Source organism: Perna viridis, chromosome 6, assembly GCF_037379345.1.
Source record: "Perna viridis isolate PV_CMFRI_1.1 ecotype Kerala chromosome 6, ASM3737934v1, whole genome shotgun sequence".
NCBI classification, from domain to species: domain Eukaryota; kingdom Metazoa; phylum Mollusca; class Bivalvia; order Mytilida; family Mytilidae; genus Perna; species Perna viridis.
In genome coordinates this window covers 37,761,622-37,782,179 of record NC_142450.1, presented here as the reverse complement: position 1 = coordinate 37,782,179, position 20,558 = coordinate 37,761,622, and the positions used below count along the sequence as shown (strand labels likewise).

General features: G+C 31.0%; 1 protein-coding gene across 7 annotated transcripts; it reads right to left on the bottom strand.

Moving 5' to 3' along the window:
• Positions 1–140: 140 nt before the first annotated feature.
• On the bottom strand, positions 141–14,719 carry LOC148614826 (uncharacterized). Of its 7 annotated transcripts, none has more exons than XM_088589244.1 (9): positions 14,566–14,719; positions 13,857–13,948; positions 9,717–9,758; positions 9,214–9,388; positions 5,479–5,585; positions 3,337–3,474; positions 2,842–2,913; positions 1,747–1,867; positions 141–1,499 (listed from the first exon to the last, which is right to left on the bottom strand). In XM_088589244.1, the coding sequence occupies exons 2-9, from the start codon at positions 13,933–13,935 to the stop codon at positions 1,427–1,429; spliced, it is 807 nt and encodes a 268-aa protein (XP_088445370.1). In that variant the 5' UTR covers positions 13,936–13,948; positions 14,566–14,719; the 3' UTR covers positions 141–1,426. The 7 variants fall into 7 exon arrangements, with proteins under 7 accessions (XP_088445370.1, XP_088445364.1, XP_088445365.1 ...); XM_088589238.1 differs by lacking the exon at positions 14,566–14,719 and adding an exon at positions 14,178–14,324; XM_088589239.1 differs by lacking the exon at positions 14,566–14,719 and adding an exon at positions 14,178–14,324 and having other exon boundaries at positions 9,214–9,385.
• Between the last annotated feature and the right edge of the window lie 5,839 nt (positions 14,720–20,558).

Below are 20,558 nucleotides of genomic sequence, written 5' to 3'. Positions count from 1 at the left end.
TATGATGTATAATAGTCTCGCCAAAATATTTTTTTAAAAATTTTGTATCTTTGGGATGATTGGTCTTGTTATTGTCTCGAGACCAATCACACTATTTAATCTCAACGTGGATTATCTATTGAATCTGTTCAAGAGTCAACTTGACATTCAAACTAAACTTTATTTATAAAAACAAATATTTCATTCAATGTACAATATTATACTACATACAATAAATATGAAAAACTACTATAAAGTTTATCTAAGTAAAACTAAAACGTATACACAAAATCACAAACCTTAAAACAAAGTCTCTTTGGAACATTCGAAAAGCAGTTAACACGACTGAATAGTTTCTAGAACTACATAGCATATGTAACACACCTTCTATCCGAATAACTAATACAGGAAACAGTAAACCATACCATTTATCAGATTCGCTGCTAACTACAAATTTTCCTGAAGTGTAGATTTTTCCAGAGGAGAGTTGGTTCAGGAGAAAAAAAATATATATAATTCCTAATTCAGTTATTAAATATCTAGAGAAACACAAATAAATATGTATTAAATTGCTAAACCTAAAATTTACAAGATAACGGTATGTGGTTTATAGAACAAGGCATTCCGTTAGCGTTCAGGTCTTTAACTTTAATTGTTGCAATATGAAAAATCATATAGCACGAATAAAACAAATGGAATATTTTCAGTATGAAGTTGAAAACTATACTTTTTGTATGACTGGAACAAAGCAAAAACAACATAACCTCGTTGAATTCCTGAGCGTAAAGTAAAAAGTGATGAAACGCAACATGTCAAAAATAAACGCCAGGGTATTTATGTTTGAAGAAAATAGGGGTGTAGTGAAGTTAATCACGAAATGACGTAATACAATACATACCTAAATAGATTCGAAATACACAATATATGTTTTATTTGTCTTAAACATGCAATATGACTAAAACATAAATCTTGTTACTTTTGAACGTACAATATCTACTTTCATTCTAAAAGCTTTTAAACAATAAAAGTCTAAATATGTGACGACTTATATTCTTATACTTATATTATCCATACATAATTTTGAATATACACTGTATAATGTATAATAAAGCTAATAATTCTAATACAATGTTTAATAAAAAGATATCTTTAAAATGAGGCATATAACTATATACCTGGTGTCCACATAGAATGAATCGTCTTTTTTAGCAGTAATGTTAAATTAATGTCCTGTGTATTAACGTTACTTGAATTATTAACGTTTTAAGATAGACATGTGTTATACATATACCTTGCAGTTACCTTAATTCTAACACAAATTGAAACATTCATGCTGTTTAAAAGTATACACAAACTAATGAGCAGATATTTCTAAGGCGAATCTCAGTTGGCCTGACCCTTAGTTGGAGGCATATCCAAACAGGAATAATGTTCAATCTTTCACTTTTTAATTTCCATCCGATTTATAATGCTCCATCTCAGTATCTTTAGTATCAGAGGCTTTATACCCTTGTGCATGCCTAAAAAAGATGTTGAATAACACGTGACTCTTAATGTTTCATTATTCAGTAATTAAAGAATGCGACTTAATGAAATTTTCATTTATTTCTTAATTATTATTTTTGTTGTTTGTATTAGACTTTATAATTCCTCTGATAATTCATCGTCGGCACCAGAGATTGAGATTCAAAATGGAACGTAAAGTTGGTTACAATAATGGAACTTTATAAAAACAAACATTTGCACAAACCACTACTTTCAACTTACCTCCGTCTTCTGAGCACAAAACACAGAATGACAATCAATAACAGGACGACCATTACACCAGCAATAATAACAAAAATGATCGTCATTGGAGGACGTTTGTGTTTGTCTTTTGTTTCAGTTTCTAAAAGTAGTTATTACATTTATAACACATAATCAAAGAGTAATCAAGGGAACCAAAATTCTAGCGGAAATCAAAAGAATGTAATCCAGAGAGAAAGACCAGACATTGAAAACAGACATACAGAACAAAAACAGAAAATAACCAAAATAATGCATACAAAGTAACAAAAGTAAACGATCAACTCAGACTCCACTGAAAGCTTGGAGCATGGACCAGATGCACTGTTAGGGTAAGCGTCCTATGCTTTTCTAGAAACATCCACCGATTGATAAAAAGCCAAGTCCAGGATATACGAAAGAGGAAATAAACTATGACAGTTTGAACAAAACAGTATTCATGGTGCAGATGGATAGACCGTAACGATCTACAAGTGCATGGTGACGACTATAAACTTTTTGCAGTGATGAATTCAATCTTGTAGCAACATAACCCTTTTCCATAAGTCAGCCCCATAATTTGTTCCAATTCGAAAGCCGACCATTTTTGGAAAAACGCGTCCACCACACTGGACAAATATGTTGTCGAAAAAAAATTCCAGCATTTTGAAACCTTTTTCTTAGGTATATTTGAAAGGTGATTTGGAATTATTTTTACAAAGTATGAGGAATCTCTTCCAAGAACTACATATTTGTATCTAGGTATTCCATTTTTTTTTAAATAACAATAGTGTATAATGTTTTTTCTCAGTCGAGATTTTCACTGAGTACGGAGAATGGATGAAGTTTCATATATGTTAAATGAATACTAATAAATACATCACACACAGTATTGCCTCACACTTACAATTGACCAGTTCAGAAATTCAACTACCTTGCATCTTATATCTAGAACATCTTGATCAATCAGGAATGTCATAAATATAGCCAAATCAGAATGGAATGCAAAGTTAGACTATTTAACTATTACGAATTCTTTAAAAATCGTTGTAATTCAGGAAATATTCAGGAAATACACGAACAAAACATTCGTCTTACCTTCAAATTGACACGATGAAGCATCACATGGCAAGCAAACTCTTGGAGTAGTTAGTAATGCTTCTTTAGTATCTGACAATAAGGTAAAGAGAAACTAATTAAAACACAAAGTTATGATTTCAAAACTTTTTAGAGAAAAAAAATTAATGCAGATATAAGATATAGTTTACAGAAAAGTGAAAAACAATTTCACCCCGGTTGTGGTGTTGTCTCTTCGACATATTCACCATACCTTTTTTCGTTATATATTTTAAGTATGAATTTATATTGTACTGTTTCAATTGTAATCTAAACAGTTTTTGTAACATGCTTAACCTGCATCTCTTATCTGTAATATATAGAGGACATAAAAATCCCACTTCAGATGATATTGCGGCTACATTGTATAAGTTAAAATAATGAAGTAACAATTTTATAATGTAATATGCGTGTGCATGTATGTATTGTTTAGACAGGACAGTGTTTCCTGCTGCTGTCTGTTATACGTATACGTACTTTCTCTTTGAAGTAAATGATATTCTGAATCCATAGGTGGTTCTGTGTAGTTACAAAAACTACAGATTTGGTTATATTCTCCCGAATCCGTCTTAGGAATGTAGAGCTTTTGAGGGGGATTTATATCAGTGTGTGTATCTTAAACAAAGAATAGTGAGTCTTTACTAAAGCGTAAACGTTTATCATTAATTTGAATATATAAAAATATGAATTCTATTGTTATGAATAAATGTAAGAAAATATAGGTAAAATATAGGCAAAACATAATATCAGTAACATATAGATTCTGAAAATATAAAAGCATCAACACTTTACTTTGATTAAATAAGGTTAAAAATTTTTCTACTGTAACAAGAATCCAATGTCATAGTGGGGAAAATTATATATATATAAAAAATAAGACCTATTTCGTACTCCGTAATTATCAGTATGTCTATATAGTATCACATCTTTTTTTTATATTTCGGACTTCCTAATAAAATATTAAAGATACAAAGACCACTGTTTTCAATACCATTGATACGGTTGTCGAAATAGCGCAAATTAGCATAAATGGACAAATTTATAAAAGACTACAGAAAACAGTTTAGAAAAAAAATGTGAATGCTTTGAGAAATTTCAATTCAAAACAATATTGGAATATTTTATATCGTAAAAGAGAAAATCTAAACCCAATATTTCAACAGATATACTTTTTGAATTTTTCAAAAATCTTAACTCATCAGACGATAAAAACGATCCTCGAGTAGAAAAAAGATGAGGCGTCTAAATAAAATGAAAATTTATTACTGCAAAAATGCATTAAAGATTAAAAAAATGGAAAGGCAAGTGGTGAAGATAAAATAGTCAACGAGTATATTAAAAGTTACATTTATATTTTGCAATATTTTCATACCATTTTATGTAAAACTATTCAATTTGGTGGATACTAACCATACATTTGAAACTTTCCCAGCAGTAAATACCAAACAAATTGTTGATAATTGTGGTTTGTCTTTTATATTGAACAACCAGACTTTTGATAGTAAAAGATGGCTTTAGAACACTATAAAACAGTCTCTTTAAGATCAAATTACACAAACGTGGCATAATTTGGTAGAAACCTCTCCGAAACCATTAAACTACAAGTTATGCAAGGAAAAACTGGAATTTGAACACTATCTTAAAATTTTAGATGCCAAAAATATCAGATATTTTTGCCATTTTAGCACCTGAATATGAAATTGCCTATTGAAACAGGTAGATGGAAGAATATAAGTAGAGAAAATAAAATATGCAATTTATGTGATATCGGCGATTTGGGGGACGAATTCCATTTCTTGTTTAAATGCTCCCATTTCAATATAAGCAGAAAGCAGTATCTCAAGACCAAGTTCACAAATAGACCAGATATCCTTGCACTTAAAGATATAATGAACTGTGATCAATTTGTAGAATTAACAAGCATGTAAATTAATTAAGATTATTGCCAATAGGTTATACTCTCCAGGGAAGCAAATGATATATCATCATCTATGGCTAAACTTTCATGTAACCATTTGTTATATATAGTATGTATGTAATTATGTGTATTATGTTTATTATTCTCTATACCACGTGGTGATAAAGAATAAAGATATATAGTAACGTTACGCTGGTTGACCTAAATGTACACTATTGTGTTTTATTACTTTATATCTTGTATGGACTTGTTTGTGATGGATTACACTTGGATAAAACTCGAATACATAACGTTTTATCCAACTACGACTTCCTTCTCACATATATTTAATGCTGTGCCCGATAGATGTATGAAAAGGAAAGACGTTAGAGCTGATCATAAAAAGGCAGTTACTAGACATTTACGGAAAACGAAGAAGAAAGTGCCGATTTGTTAGAGACTTTACTTAACGTTACCAAGTGTAACGTCACTAGTTCGCGCTGTTTCTTCCAATGGTATTACTGAAATACATAATACACCAACCAAAATGTGCCTAAATAGATAATTTTTTAAAAGATTCGAACACTTGAAAGTAAATATATAGATTTGGCATATTTTTTTACGACAGACTGGGAACTATAAATGTACCTGTAAACAGTACCTGTGTCAATTTTAGGAGGCAAATCTTGCAACTTAGTAAACACAAAAATATACATACTTACCCGATAGTATGTAGAAATAAAAGAGATTTTCTGTTACATTAGTTATTTTCATACAAAGGTAAACTCGTTTATTACCATCTCTAAAATCATAGAATTGGGAATCACTCCTGCAAGTTTAAAATAATTTTCATAAATTATCTGTAAAGGAAATAGAGCAGAGTCAGCAGTGGGATGATTCAATACTTCAAAATCCAAAAACATGGCCTAAATGTGAACATATATAATAAAAGATGATACACAATATTGTCCGAACCGAATAAAATAGATTAAACATTTAAAAAACTGAAGATAAGGAAAACAAGAAGTCTCACAAGGGAAACTAAAAATTAAAGCACTAGCAATAAAACGTCCACGAAAAATCGGGACTAACATCAGCAAGGGTATGTATGTCCTGCTCCGCCAGCGGCGTCCGACATCAGGTAAGTGAGTATAACCTGGTAATAATCAAGCAATAATATTAAGGCTAAAAAGTGTCTGTTTAGGGTTACATTCCTCCCAAAAAGAGGGTAGGTAGGTAGGCCTTTTCTTTTTTTTTTCTCGACTAAAGTTGAGCCTACATTTGTAAAATAGCATCATGTTTTAGTCATGAAAGAGTAATCAAGCGAACCAAGGTTATAGCGGTAATCAAAAGAATGTAATCCAGGGACAAAGACCAGACATGGAAAACAGACATACACAACAAAGAACATAAAGTAACTAAAATCATATATACAAAGTAACAAAAGCAAATGAGCAACTCTGACTCCACTAAAAACTTGGAGCATGGACCAGGTGCACGGTTAGGGTAGGCGTCCTCTGCTTTTCTAGAAACACCCGCCGAGTTGCTCATTAAAGGTCAAGTCCGGGGTAGACAAACGAGGAAAGGAAAACTATTATCCGTTTAACAAATCAGTTTTCATGGTGCAGATGGGTACACAATAACGATCCACGAGTTCATGATGACGACCATAAAACTTCTGTACTGATGACTTCAATCTTGTAGCAACATAACCCTGTTCCAGAAGCCTATTTGTTAGAGTTCTAGCACGATACAAAAAGTCTGCGTAGTTTCGGCAAGCTCTGGCATAACGTATGAGTTGTGATATGAACACTCCATACGCAGGTGCCGAAGGGATGTTGCCACTAATGAAAGGAAAGTTGAATGAAAATTTTGAATGAAAAGTCATCACGTTTGTCGTAAAATTTGGTCAATAATTTACCTTTACCATCGATTTCTAAGTGCAGGTCAAGATATGAGACCGACTTCACAGTGTCTGTACTATCCTTTATCTCAAGTTCTTTGGGGTAGAAGCGATGTATCAAATCCCCGAAATTAGGATTGTTTAAAGATAATACGTCATCTATACAGCGGAAACTGAGATTAAAGGATCTAGCCAAACGATATTCTCTTTCTTTCGGACCAGATCAGCTATAAAGTCAGCCTCATAAGAGCGAAGGAAGTGTATGGTTTTAAGTAGAAAGTTAATTTTTAACATACACACTATTAGTCATGTCTTTTATTACAATAACTTATTTTTTGTAGGAATTTTGAACAAAATATAAGTACATTGTATTTTAAAATGTTACCTGCAAATATATTTTAAAAACTTACACATTTCTCTGTTCACTGATGTATTTTTGAAAGACAGTGAAAAATGCATATTTATATGAATAAAATGTTGTCAAAATGTTCCATTCATTTGTTTTATTAAACCTTGAGTATGAAGAACATCTGACCTGTATGCTATAGATGTACAAATGTATGTCTGGTACCGTAAAATAAGTGGCAACAGTTATTGTAAATGTTTTTCTGTCAACTTCTTCATGATAGAGCTCAAAAAGCTCCGTAAGTACAATTAGTCTATTTGGAAGCGCTGACACGAGAGATTTGCTTTCTTGGTGACAGAATTTATTATATTTTAGTGCCACGATACTCGTGGCTTCCATTGTGCTCATCACCAGTGATAGGCTTGGATTTACGTGATATAAATCAGTCTCCTATTCAAACGCTATTGTGACCTGGTTTTAAACGTGCTTTCGGTTTTACCAGAAATGATCCATATTATACCGGAAATTGGCGGAAATTACTGATCTTGCTAATTTTGGAGAAAAAAAATGCATTAGGGTCGGAAGAAAAAAATAGGATCAGTCGGGAAACCCGAAACAGACATATTTTTTTGGCCTAATGCAGTTTCGTGACACGTGTCAAACATCAGTACTATTCCCAATAAGGCGAAATCATTCATTTCAACAAAGTATCATGATGTACACATAAGAACTAAGTATATATGTGAGAAAAAAAAAATATCCGAAATGCTCAAAATTAGATAAATGCAAAAAAAAAAAAAAAAAAAAGAAAACTGATAAAACATTCGCCATTATCATGTTTTAAACCACCGGAAATTGATATGAACTTACTATTACAAAACAATGAACTAACATCGAGTTAAAACATTTCTTAAAGATTTCAAAGAAATGCAATGAATCTCTGTCTCAACGCAATAACACGATAACACGTCGTTAAAAAAGATAAATAAAATTAGTTGAATAACAAAATTAATATTTATTTTAGCCAAACCAGCGTACACCCCTTTATCGATTGATTATTTCTCGATTAAAGGAGAAGACTATGTTATTGTGCAAGTCATAAATATCGAAACTAATCGTTTAGATGTTCATGAAAATCAGATTGAAACAAAATAATTTCTTTTCGTTAGCTAATAAATTTGATAAATAATGATTTAATAAAAATGTTCGCATGCATTCAAAAAACTTTTAGAAAATTTCTCTTTTATCATTCGTGCAATCGTAAGCTTGGCAATACAATATGTTTTAGTAATTAGATAAACAGGATCGTAGAAATATTTACGGTATATTCTTTGTTTTCATATTATTTACAGTACTTGTTTCAGTACCAAACGGATTTTTTGACGTCACGAGCCCCTCGGAAGCTATCGGTAAAAATCAATAAAGTCTGCTAATCTTCCTTCAGATAGGAGAGTTTTGCAAGATGGCTATCTACATATATTTTAAAGATTTCAAACTTTGCATAGCCATGATCATTTTATAATAGCGCATTTTGCATTCAAGGTTATTTATTTATGTTTACGTGGGTATGATTTATCATAAGAGCCTAACTTAATGCAAAAGTGGAATGTAGATGTATAATGCACCGTTATGACAATGGCCGTCCTATTTTTTGTGAATCTAAAACTAAGATAGGACAAAAATAACAATGCATGGTAAATATTTATATCGAAAAATATGACAAGCCAAAGTAGACAAAAATAAGTGTTTTCTAATATTAGAATTGATTTTTTAATAACAAAAAAAAATATTTTTTGATATTAAAAACTCAATTAATTTCTAATATTAAAAAAAAGATATTTTAATATTAGAATTTTTTTTTCTAATATTAGAAAATGAATTTGTTGTATTCAAATTACGATTTTTTAATATTAGAGACTCATTTTGTAATATCAAAAAATGTGACTGAATTTCCAATATTGCAAAGTAATTTTTTGATATTAGAAATTCAGTTTGTAATATTACAAATTCATTTTCTAATATTACAAAATGTGTGATATTTTATATTACTAAATCAGGAATGTCTATTATTAGAAAATGAATTTTTAATATTACAAAATGAATTTTTTATATTACAAATTGAATTTTTGATATTAAAAAATCATTTTCTAATATTACAATTGTAAAGAAAGTTGGTTAGGACCATTTGTTTAACCTTTTTTTAATTACCTGAACAAAAAGACATTGCCAGAATTAGCAATGCAGGTGAAGTCTTTCATTTCATCTCCTTGTATACTCAAATCCCACCCTGTCATTACTGTGGTGCCGAACGTAAGAAGTGTATTAGTTTTGGTATCATTCCATTTACTTTTCTTCAGATAGTCTGGTAAAACACAGTTACCTGCTGAAACAATGATTGTGTACATCATTAACAGTAATAATATCCAATGTGATTGAATATCGAAGGTAACCTGTTCTTGTAGCGAGTACCGAGCAAAGGATTTCGAGGTTTTTAGTGAACGTATCCTAACACACAGCTACAATATATCTCTGAAAAGGTTTTTTGTCGTATTTTTAGAATTGCTTGGTCGTAAAAAAGCTTATGTTTTATTAAAAAAAAATGCAAAAACAACAATAAATGAGTATTTCAAAATCAAAGAAATTGTCATCTAAAAAGGAATCTACATTTTAAAATTATATCAAAATTGTTATTTAATCTAGTAAAATCTTACCGTAATTCATTTTAACGTTACCTTCGAGAAGTTCTCTTGAATCTGAGAAAAAAACCGCATAATTTTGTAATAAAAAAAAAAACCCAAAAAACTACATTTTTGGGATTCCGCATCAAGCGAGTAGTATTTTTGTTCACGATCTGATGTTTGCCAAAATTTTCAAAATGATTTGTTGCCTGTTGTAGGATGTATGGTCCCTGATACATTTTTTGTCGTAATTTTTTAGGGTTTCCTCCACAAACTGAACATTTAATTTTTTTTATTAGTAAAAAAACATGGCCGTTGTTACTAAAAATAGAACATAGGGACAGAATGCTTTTTTGCTATTCTTTCTTCAACTCTAGAAGAATAATGAAAATCAAAGCTACCCATAAGATAAGCATGATATTCGAAATGGCTGCCATTTTACAATAATTTTCACCAGTTGAACATATTCCATCATTAATAAACTAGATATTTTATGTTGAATGGTAATGAAGAAATATCGTTCTGGGCGGCCATATCCCTCTAATATTTAAACTTGCTTTGATTTCAACGATAATTGGTTAAATAGTAAACATGGTCTCTTGATATAAATGGTGATGATGAAAATTTTGGATAGCCTTGGTTTAAATTCATTTTATGTTTTTTTAGCAAATGTATACTTGGCTAATGCCCCTCCGACCTTGTAGAATAACATGACGTAGGGGGTACCCTGCCTAAATTTTTTTCAGAGTTTTGAGGTTTGAAAAACACTTTTAAGGCATTTCTTACAGTGCTTTAGGTACATTTTTGAACATACATTATCAAGATATACTTTCTTTCAACGAAGTTTTGTCAAACGAGATATGTTTACATACTCAGTAAATTTCTTTCAGTTTTTCCCCTTTTAGTCAGACAAACAAACTACGAATATCTTTGTCTGAACCTAAATCAACGCAAGAGAAAAGTCGAGGGCAACTGGCAACCTCTCTTGGCAGATTAAAGCATATCACGCAAAACAACAAGGGTCCATCGGAAGGGGGATATTTTTTTTGTTGAAAACAGTAAAGTAAGTCAGCATTGAGAATAATGACTGCAAAAGTAGAGACTTATGGTTTATTTTTTCATTCTTATCTCGGATATTAATTAATTAGTGACAAATTATTTATGCCCATTTTTAAGATTTCTCCATTTTTACCCGAGGATTTTGTTTTTTGATGATATTGATTTGGATTAAAATCAGTGTAAGAGGACGGCCCATGAAACTCCTATACGTTGTATGCGGCATGCAAAAATATTTTCAGGTATTTCAAGACACTCTTGTTACCTGATCGAACCTCAAAGGGATCAGATCCAGACCTATATTGATGTCTTACACAGGAGTATGAAAACTAGCACGGCACAGTTGAATTGCTTTCCTGAAAGAGCTTGGTAAACAGTAGTGCCTGCATATGAATATAAATCTACTGACAGATATCAACGGACTCCCATTGTCTAATGATGAAATAAAACACCACAGAGTATAAAAGCCACCAAGCCGCGGGATTTGTAACTAAAAAGCAGAGGGTCCAACCAATTTGACCTGTTGAACCATTACATACAATTGTATGCACAAAAATTGTTGATATGTCTGCTCGCATATCAACACACCTCGTCATTGGTTACAACATGATAAGTTATACTGATTTTTAATATATGTTTGTTGAACACAGTCAACAAAAGAAGCTGTCTGTCAATCGTAGGTAATTACATAGTAGCTCAACAATATTTCTAAATGATTTTTATTTTGTTTATTGGCTAGATCTTATTGCCTTGAAAAGTATTGAATGTTTATTGCGGCTTACCTCCTCACAAATACTAATGATGTACTAACTATTGAGTAGAAAGAATCCTTTCCATCAACTGTTTTAGCATTCAAGTCAACTTTGACATCATATTGGCGAAAAACAATGGGGACATAGGTAAAACATGCAAGGCTTGTCAGCTACCATATAATTTCGTGATATGAAAAATAAATACTATGAAAGTGTAAGTCTCAATTAAATATGGTGAAATTGCAAAGGGATGCAATAAACCCTTTGTATGCAATGACAAAATCCAATTGGACAAAGCTACACTTTTCCTTATATATTCAAAACAAATTCAAATAAATGTTCTTTTGTCTACCTTGCTGTAAAATTTATCATCCAAAAGACATGAAATAAACCCTATCGATAAAAGACAAAGTCTCCAAAGATTTTATCAGTGTCATTTCTTCGCAATAGGATATTTATTGAAGAACAGCATTCTTAATTTTGCGTCTTAGAACTAAAGCTTCCAAATATAGTATATTGGTTTCGTTGGTATAATTTGTTTGTGAAGATGACGCAGACATCCATAGTATGCATTCTTTTTCAGCTTTGGAACTAACAGCTAGCTCAGTGTGCCTAAGACTCGTAAAAAAACTACTTTATACAAAGTTTGACTTCCCCTGACCATGATGCAAATCAACAAAAATGTTGTCCCCGAAATATTGAAAAAAAAAGAATTTTCAGTTGAAATCTAAAAGAAACGTCTCGAAATGGTTTGTTTGTTTGTAGGTCTGATTTGTATTTTTCCAGCATGAGGCAATTGTTTTTTTTTTCAGAACGAATAATTCTACATGTATAGATTAAATAAGTGACGTGTAAGCATTTCGTAAAAGTGTCAAAATATATTGGGTTGAATTTCACTTTTAATTACAAGCTTTTCGACATGTCTTCAATCTCGCTGGATTATAAGAAACGTGACCATGGGAAACTTTTATGACCAATCAAATCTTATGCTATGAGGATTTTTCTTTCAATTCATATCTAATTTAGCTATGTTTCAGGTAGGCGTATTAAAAATCTTTTTTTTCAAATTGGCGTTCGCCTATTGATTGATTGGATAACAAATCTAACATACATTATTTTTCCATATCACAGTAACGTCGCCAATTTGTTATGCTTTACTCGTTTAACCATAAAGCTAAAATTGAATTAGAATACATGTCCTGTTTCCTTAAAGTAACCACATTACCCGTATTGCATACTTGCAAATAAACTGTTAGTGCACCACGTGATTAAATCGAGTACAACATATATAGAAAATCTCATTCCTTGAATAAGTATTAAAATATCTACATGTATATATGTTCAAGGTGAACCAAATGTACATAAAACATGCTACACAGGCAAATGTGCTACTCATGATAATCATATAAATCGAGCACCATTTGATCATCATGTATGGCACATTTAGCTGTATACGTGAGTTTCGTAAATCATTATATAGCAATCCATAAAAGGTTATCCACATTTATTACATATTATATAAACGACAATAATTGCATGTCAAAAAGTCGATATTTAATTTTATTGCTAATGATGAACAAAGCAGATGAACATAAACTTTTGGATTAAGTTAGTAACCGAAAAATCTGATAAGCTACCTGCAATTTTATTAAACCCGGCTCTAAAAAATTATGCAGAACATTAATGTAAAATCAATACTGGAGGAACTTGGCTTTTCTGTTGTTTGAAACGAAAATAATACCTCCTAGACATTGTTGTAAATCAATTAAAGCCGAATTAACCATTGCCAACAGTCATTGAGTGTAACTGCGCAAGCTCACCTTATTCATTTAATTTTAGATTGTACAAAGAAGATTAAGCATTGGGAAATTATTTCAAATTTTATCTGACAATAATAGATTTGGAACCCTCGATCATAAATTATCTAGTGAAAGAATGTAGAATAGTAAAATAAAATGGAACATGTTTATGTATGTAACTCGGAAGATATTTGGGAAGAGTTCTAATATTTGTTTTCATGTGTACATGCATATTGTTTAACCAAATATTATTGTATTGAAATATATGATGAAAAACTCTTGTCGTTAATGAATCAAGTAAACTTATATGCTTTTGCCTTTTTGTTTTTTTTTTAATTAAATATGTACAGCCCTGGCGACTTGTTGTATGTGGCATGTACCCATAAATGTAAAATGATGAAGTTAATTTTGTTCTTTATAACATTGTTTAATGGTGTTTTAATACTAAAACAATTACACAGGATTTTGTAAAGTTAAAATGGATCTCAGGTCAAATATTCTGGTTCAAGGGTGGTTTTGAATTTGTATTTTACTTCAGTACTTGAATAAAATTAAGTGAAGCTTACCAACAACAGGAGGATATGTTAAATATAGAATAAAAATCAATCCAATAAGAGGAAGTCCTGTATTGAAAATCGAACACATCCTTGGTATCGCCCTGAAAACATTTGTTTATAAGAAAATTAATTAGAAGAAAAATCAGTGGTATGTACTATCATTTACCCCTTTATAATGTCAACATTAGATTTAATTTGAAGCTCGTAGTCATTCCGTTAACGTTATTTTTTTACTTTCGCCACTTTGTTGATCGTTATCGGAGATGAATAATGTTATATCTAGAAATTCTGTATTTTGATTGATAAGTAATTTCCTTAGATTATACTTACTTTCGATTGATTTCGGTTGTGTCAAAATAACCCAATTTAAATGTTATATCATCACCATTAATTATTTTGTTCTTTACATATTGATAATTCTTGTTAACGATATGTAACATGTGTCAAATATAAAAAAAACACATCAATAGTTCTAAATTTAGCACAACACCTGTAACACTATTTATAATATATATTTCAACATGAACAGTTCTTTAAATAGCCTTTTTATTACTGAATAGACAATGATGTTATAAAGTTATATTCTAAATGTCAGTATTTATACTGAAAGAGTCGTAGTGTGTGCTCTTTATTTATAGAATTAGATACACACATGGTAAGTTGCAAATGCTCTTATATTGCATTTCAAAAAGCAAGCATAGCAAAAATGTGGGCTTACCTTTTACACCAACAAAGTTGAATACGGTAAACTGACTATGTAAGCGACCGATTTCTATTAAAACTGTACTTAATTGTGTTATATAACAACTTCACATGCGTGGTTGCGTATTAAACCACTCATAACATTGAATGACATGCTATGAGTGATCAAACGGATGTGTAAAATAAGTCCAGTTTACAAATTTGAAATGCAAGTTACTTACGTCAAAAAGGAGTTTTAAGTCATATTTTTGCTCTGTGTAACAAATGGGTGCAGAGAACGAGTGGGGAAAACATATATCTTTAAACTCAGAATATACATTAAAACCACAATTCATTAATGTAATAACTCATTTTCATCGTTCGGTAGGATTGTTTTATGCCTTTTCAATTTTCACTTTCCTCTTTATCCCATTCGTTAACATATTCCTTTGACTTCTATAAGCATAACATGTGCTTTATGGTGTTCTTACTTTGTCTATGACACAAAATGCGGTTTTGTGTTGCTGTCTAAGTTCATTTCTTTCCTTCAATGTTCATTTAATATCAGAAATTTGTGTTGTTCATATGTAGACCTAGAAATGACAGAGTGACAGTGGACATGTCTACTCTCCGACATTTAATCACACTCTGCAGCATGACTTAGAGGCGTAAAATATCAGCAATAAAATACTATAGGACAATTCAGAGACATTCAATAGCAAATCTAACTACATGACCAAAGCGTAAAAGTTGGAAACAGGTATGCACCTACATAGAACACACAACAGATTCAATTAACAATTACACATAAAAACTAAAGATGAGGAAAACAAAACAAAAAATAACCCCAAAACCTTAAGCATTTGCCAATGGAACCCCCTACCACCCACCCAACCCCACCCCCCCCCCAAAAAAAAAAAAACAGGAATGGCATCATGTGTTCCGGAAAGGATAACATGTCCTGATCTACCAGCGGCATTGCAAGTTCATAATTATTGGGTCAGCGTCATGTTCGATACGTTATCAATCCACAAAGACGTGTAATCAAACAAATATATAAAGGAACTTAATATCGGACAAATTGTGGTGAAGATCAGATAAGGTCGGAATTTATTACATCAATAAAGTCAATATCCAAGCCTTAGAAGCTCATTAGACAGTATTTTTGCCATGCTAAGAAAACCAATGTACAAATCACATGCGAAACAGCAATAGATCATAGGCTTTGGATGTTTTATTTCGACTAGATAATGGGAAATTACAATTGGAAGGTCAAAATCATCATCTTTGGCATTAAGTTTCGATTTTTAAGTGTGCTGGATCATCTGTGTAAAGGTAAAAATCTATACTTTACGCCAGTTTGCATCCATTATTGATTTAGCCATGATTTTTCAATCGTCATATTCTGTAATTTCAAGTTTCTGTGGGGAGATCCGGTGTAAGTAATCCTTGAAAATACGATAATTTAGAGAAAACACGTCAACTTTACAATATAAATTAAATTTAAAGGCCGAGGTTATTCGCTTCTCTTTTTTCTGTAGAAGCCCTTGTAAAAATATATTCATACTAAAAAAAGAAAAGATCGACATAGATTGGCGAACAGATTTTTCTTATAGGTATTCCAAATGTATCCCGGCACATTTGTCCCCCTCAAAAATATTGTTGAACAGATATTCCAATAATGTAACAACATTACAGTCAGAGTACTTCCTGTAAGAATAATTGTGGGTTTTACTAAATAGTTCACGCGGCTTTTTATGTAATTGAACCTGTTTTGGTATCTTAATTGGCTCGAGACATAACACTTATCGTTCTTATATATACATTTACCAAATATACTATAAACCGGTTTCTGTGATCAATCTGCTTTCGCGCAGATTTTAATTCCTGATCATTCCTTAAATTGTGTAATACATTTTCACGACCATGTAATTTTCGTTTCACGGGTCTTATCACGAAAATACCAAAATTAAAAGTGGCGCGAAAATTTCACGGTTAACAGTATATAACATATATTAGATAAACATTGCAGTTTTGTGGAGAGAAATAGTTATTACACATATAATTTTATCTAGGCCTGTATTTGATCAAATAAATTAAGAATTCCAATACGATTACAAAACGGTTTGAACTCAAGTCAGACTCTTTTTTTATTTGTGTAAATCACTCTCATTTGGATTTTGATTCCAACAAAAAGTAAGTACCACATTCAGCTAAATACTTTTAAATCTGTAAATCGTAGTTTGAGATCATATACATATATATATATATATATAAATATATGTATATATATATATATATATATATATATATATATATATATATATATATATATACATATATATATATATATATTGCAATAGGCATTGAAATCACAATTTTGTAATTTTTTCTTGTTAACAGGTTAAGAGAGTTGAGTTGAGGATAATTATACCTCAAGCTCATTTCTTTCTCAGAAAATGAAAGTACATGTATAAGAATGCCATAACAAGAATCACTATGAAGTCAATTAAGATCTTTTTTTAGTTTTGAACATCACAGTTTCAAATAGCTGTAAAAATTACTGCATAAAAGTGTATTAGTGAATGCCTGATATTTGCCAACACAGAATACACTGTTCTGTATAAACTACTTTCAGAAAATACAACATAATGTTTGAGAAAACCATGTATGGGCTAACAAAAAAAAGTATATTAACATTATCAGTCAACTTTCTTCAACTTTCTTCTTTTTGCAAAAAACACAATAATACACATGTAGCTATATTTAAGGGGGGGGCATATTTTAAGCAACCATTAAATTACTAGTTCAAAGTGTAATACATGTACTTACAAACAGAGGCAAATCTAGTAATACATGTACTTACATACAGAGGCAAATCCAGTAATACATGTACTTACAAACAGAGGCAAATCCAGTAATACATGTACTTACAAACAGAGGCCAATCCAGTAATACATGTACTTACAAACAGAGGCAAATCCAGCGGTTTTGAAATGACTGAATTAAGTTATTTGCTCTTTTTTGTTAAGAATTGACATGAAACAAAAACATTTCTCATGAAAAGTTGGGTCCAAACTTTATCCTCTCGAACCCCTCCTCCCTTGTACTGGTATCCGCTATTACTAAGCTTGTAGTACATATTTATTCATTAATCTGTAAAATGCTTTCCTCATACTTTGCTTAAATCATTTATCATGAAAAAAGTTACCTGTTTTGAGACCATAGTAATATTCTCTATAAAAACAATAAAGAGATACATAAAAATAAGTAAACACAAAGTTGTATTATCAATGTGATGTTTAGATTGCAACAATATCGATTTTTATGAGCGGGATGGGGCTAGGATCACATTTGAAATAAAAAAAAAAGCAGAGCCATGAAAAAAGCAGGACACAAAATTTGACTCTAGCTCTCTTTTCCCCCGATGATTAAAATGGATTTTCATGGACCATCAAATATACTTGCATTATTGATTATTTAATACATATCTATAATGTGAATATTATTTGCAAATTATTATATTAAGTATACCGGATCAAATACATCTAAAATATAAAAAAATTGGTATGCACGTGGCTAGTTAAAATATTTTTTATGCCTCGACAAAGTTATGTATACAAATGAAATGAACATCTCGTTAGCGAGAACAAAGCGTTCTTAGTATATTTTCGGGCATTTCTATAGAACCCCGGGCTTTTCAGAGTGGACATAATAGCCATTTTCTTACGGCATGTTTTCTGTTTCCCTCCCCTTCTCTTAACTTTCCCCTGTCCCAATATATATGATCGGCATTTTTGTATTTCATCCTGATTATTGTAGTCTAATGCGGATGGTGAGAGGAAACTCCTTGAAACACGTGTGCAGCATTCCAAAATTAGCAATATGTATATAATTGATATTTGTGAAGTTATAAAAATGATGCAAAACAAGGAACGAAGAAATAACGAAGAATGTGACATATCTCAGTAATTTAGACAGGATAAAGATAAACATTTTAACATTATTTGCTTTTCAATCGAAAAAGTTATTTCTTCAAATTAAAACATGAAAACTGATTACCACCACTATCACTTAACAAACGACCTCCCCTAATTCAAACTCTTTTCTTTTCGATAATAATACTTCAATGTTTCTGCTTTCTTCAGGCAATAACAATCAGAATCTAGATAAGTAGAAAGAAATATTAAAAATAATCAAAATATTTACTTCGTTCAAGACAAAATCGACTAATCATACTTATGTGCTGATACATGTAAAAAAATATTCGTAGGTTTTGAATAGACCAAATTGTGTAATACAAAATAATGTTGGTCAACATATCACATTCTTTTTATCACAATCTGATTGTAGTGTACATTGTGTTCTCTTATTCTGACAGAACAATGCAACAAAACTTGAATATACTATTACACATGAATTTCCTTGTCTTTTGTTGGCAAATACAAAGGCGAGGATGCGTTTTATGTGAATATGTCACGCTACAGTTTTTTCCTTTAAATCTCGACATCTTCAGTTTTAGGATTTTGAAAATGGCCACAATCGTCCGTGCTCAGTGTAAAGAGTGTTTAAAGGAAAATGGAGATCTATTCTGCTTTGAATGCGAATACATTTTGTGCTCAAACTGCAAGCCCGTTCATTTAAAACGTAAAGGATCTAAAAAGCACCACATTGAGAAAGCATACTCAAATCTTTTGAGCAGAAGGCCAATATGTCCCCGCCATGGGAAGGAAGTTATATTTTATTGTGATTCTTGTTGTCTATTGATATGCCCTACGTGCATGCTTGAGAAGCACAAAGACCATGATGTCCAGGATATCGATGATGCAGTAGTGAGAAAAACAGTTGAAATCAAAGAAAAAATTGCTGCATTTGAATCTAAAACCTCAAGAATGAAACAAGTAATAGACGATTTACAATCTGCTATCGATTCATATAAAGTTGATAATTCTATTCTTGCAACCAGAGTAAAAGCTAGGGTTGAAACACTAAATTCAGCGATAAGTAATCAAGCCAGCGCCATACTTCAGGAGATTTCAGATGAGGAATCAGCAGAAATAAAGTTGAAGACAGACTATATCGAGAAACTCAAGGATAAAATTTCAATATGTGAATCTCAGAAATCAAGGTTAGAGAATAACCTCAACTTAACATCAAATATTGACCTATTAATGACATACACAGACGAGAACACCGATTTGTGTGATATGGGAAATACAGAAACCAATATGCAACCAATCTTACAAATTAAATTTGTTGAACCAAGCAATGACAATGAAGAGATCCCGGGAATGTTCGGTAAACTTGAAAAAGGATGCATGTACGTAATATATTATTTCCATTGAGGAAATAGAAATTCTTGTTCTTTTCCATTATAAGCAATTTTTAAATGATGTTAAAAAGATTTAGTATTTTAAAGACTAAAATTTGATTAAAATAATTAAAATAAATGTAAACTTGCTTTCAATTATATTTTTAATAATTGTTGTACCAAATGTAGTTTTAATATCAACTCTGTTGTAATAACATAAAACTTAACATTTTTAATATATAAATATAAAGGAAACAATATTTTGTGGCTTAGTTCACTGTAATGACGTCATAATGGTGACAAAGTTTTACGTCATTATGCGCAAAACAATATGACCAAAGGTGACCAAAAAGTACAAAATTTGACACAATATCTAAATATTGGTAAACTTTAAGTAACTATTCTGTCCTTTATAAGCAAGAATAATCAGATGTCATTATGTTTTCTTATTTATAATGGAACAAGTCTATAAATTCACCAAAACAATATTCAACGCTTTATGATGAGTTTTCAGTTGAATTTTAGTTAAATAAGGCAATTCATCACCTCTTCTCCTTTAAGTATTTGAAAAAATAAGTACATGTAAATGAAACGTTTATATTTGTTTCTTTATATTAGATTTCTTAAGATTGGAGATAAAGTCTTGGTTAAACAGGGCAATACACTCCATTGTTTGGATAAGGTAACAACCAGTAGTATAGGTGTCATTACAGGTAGGT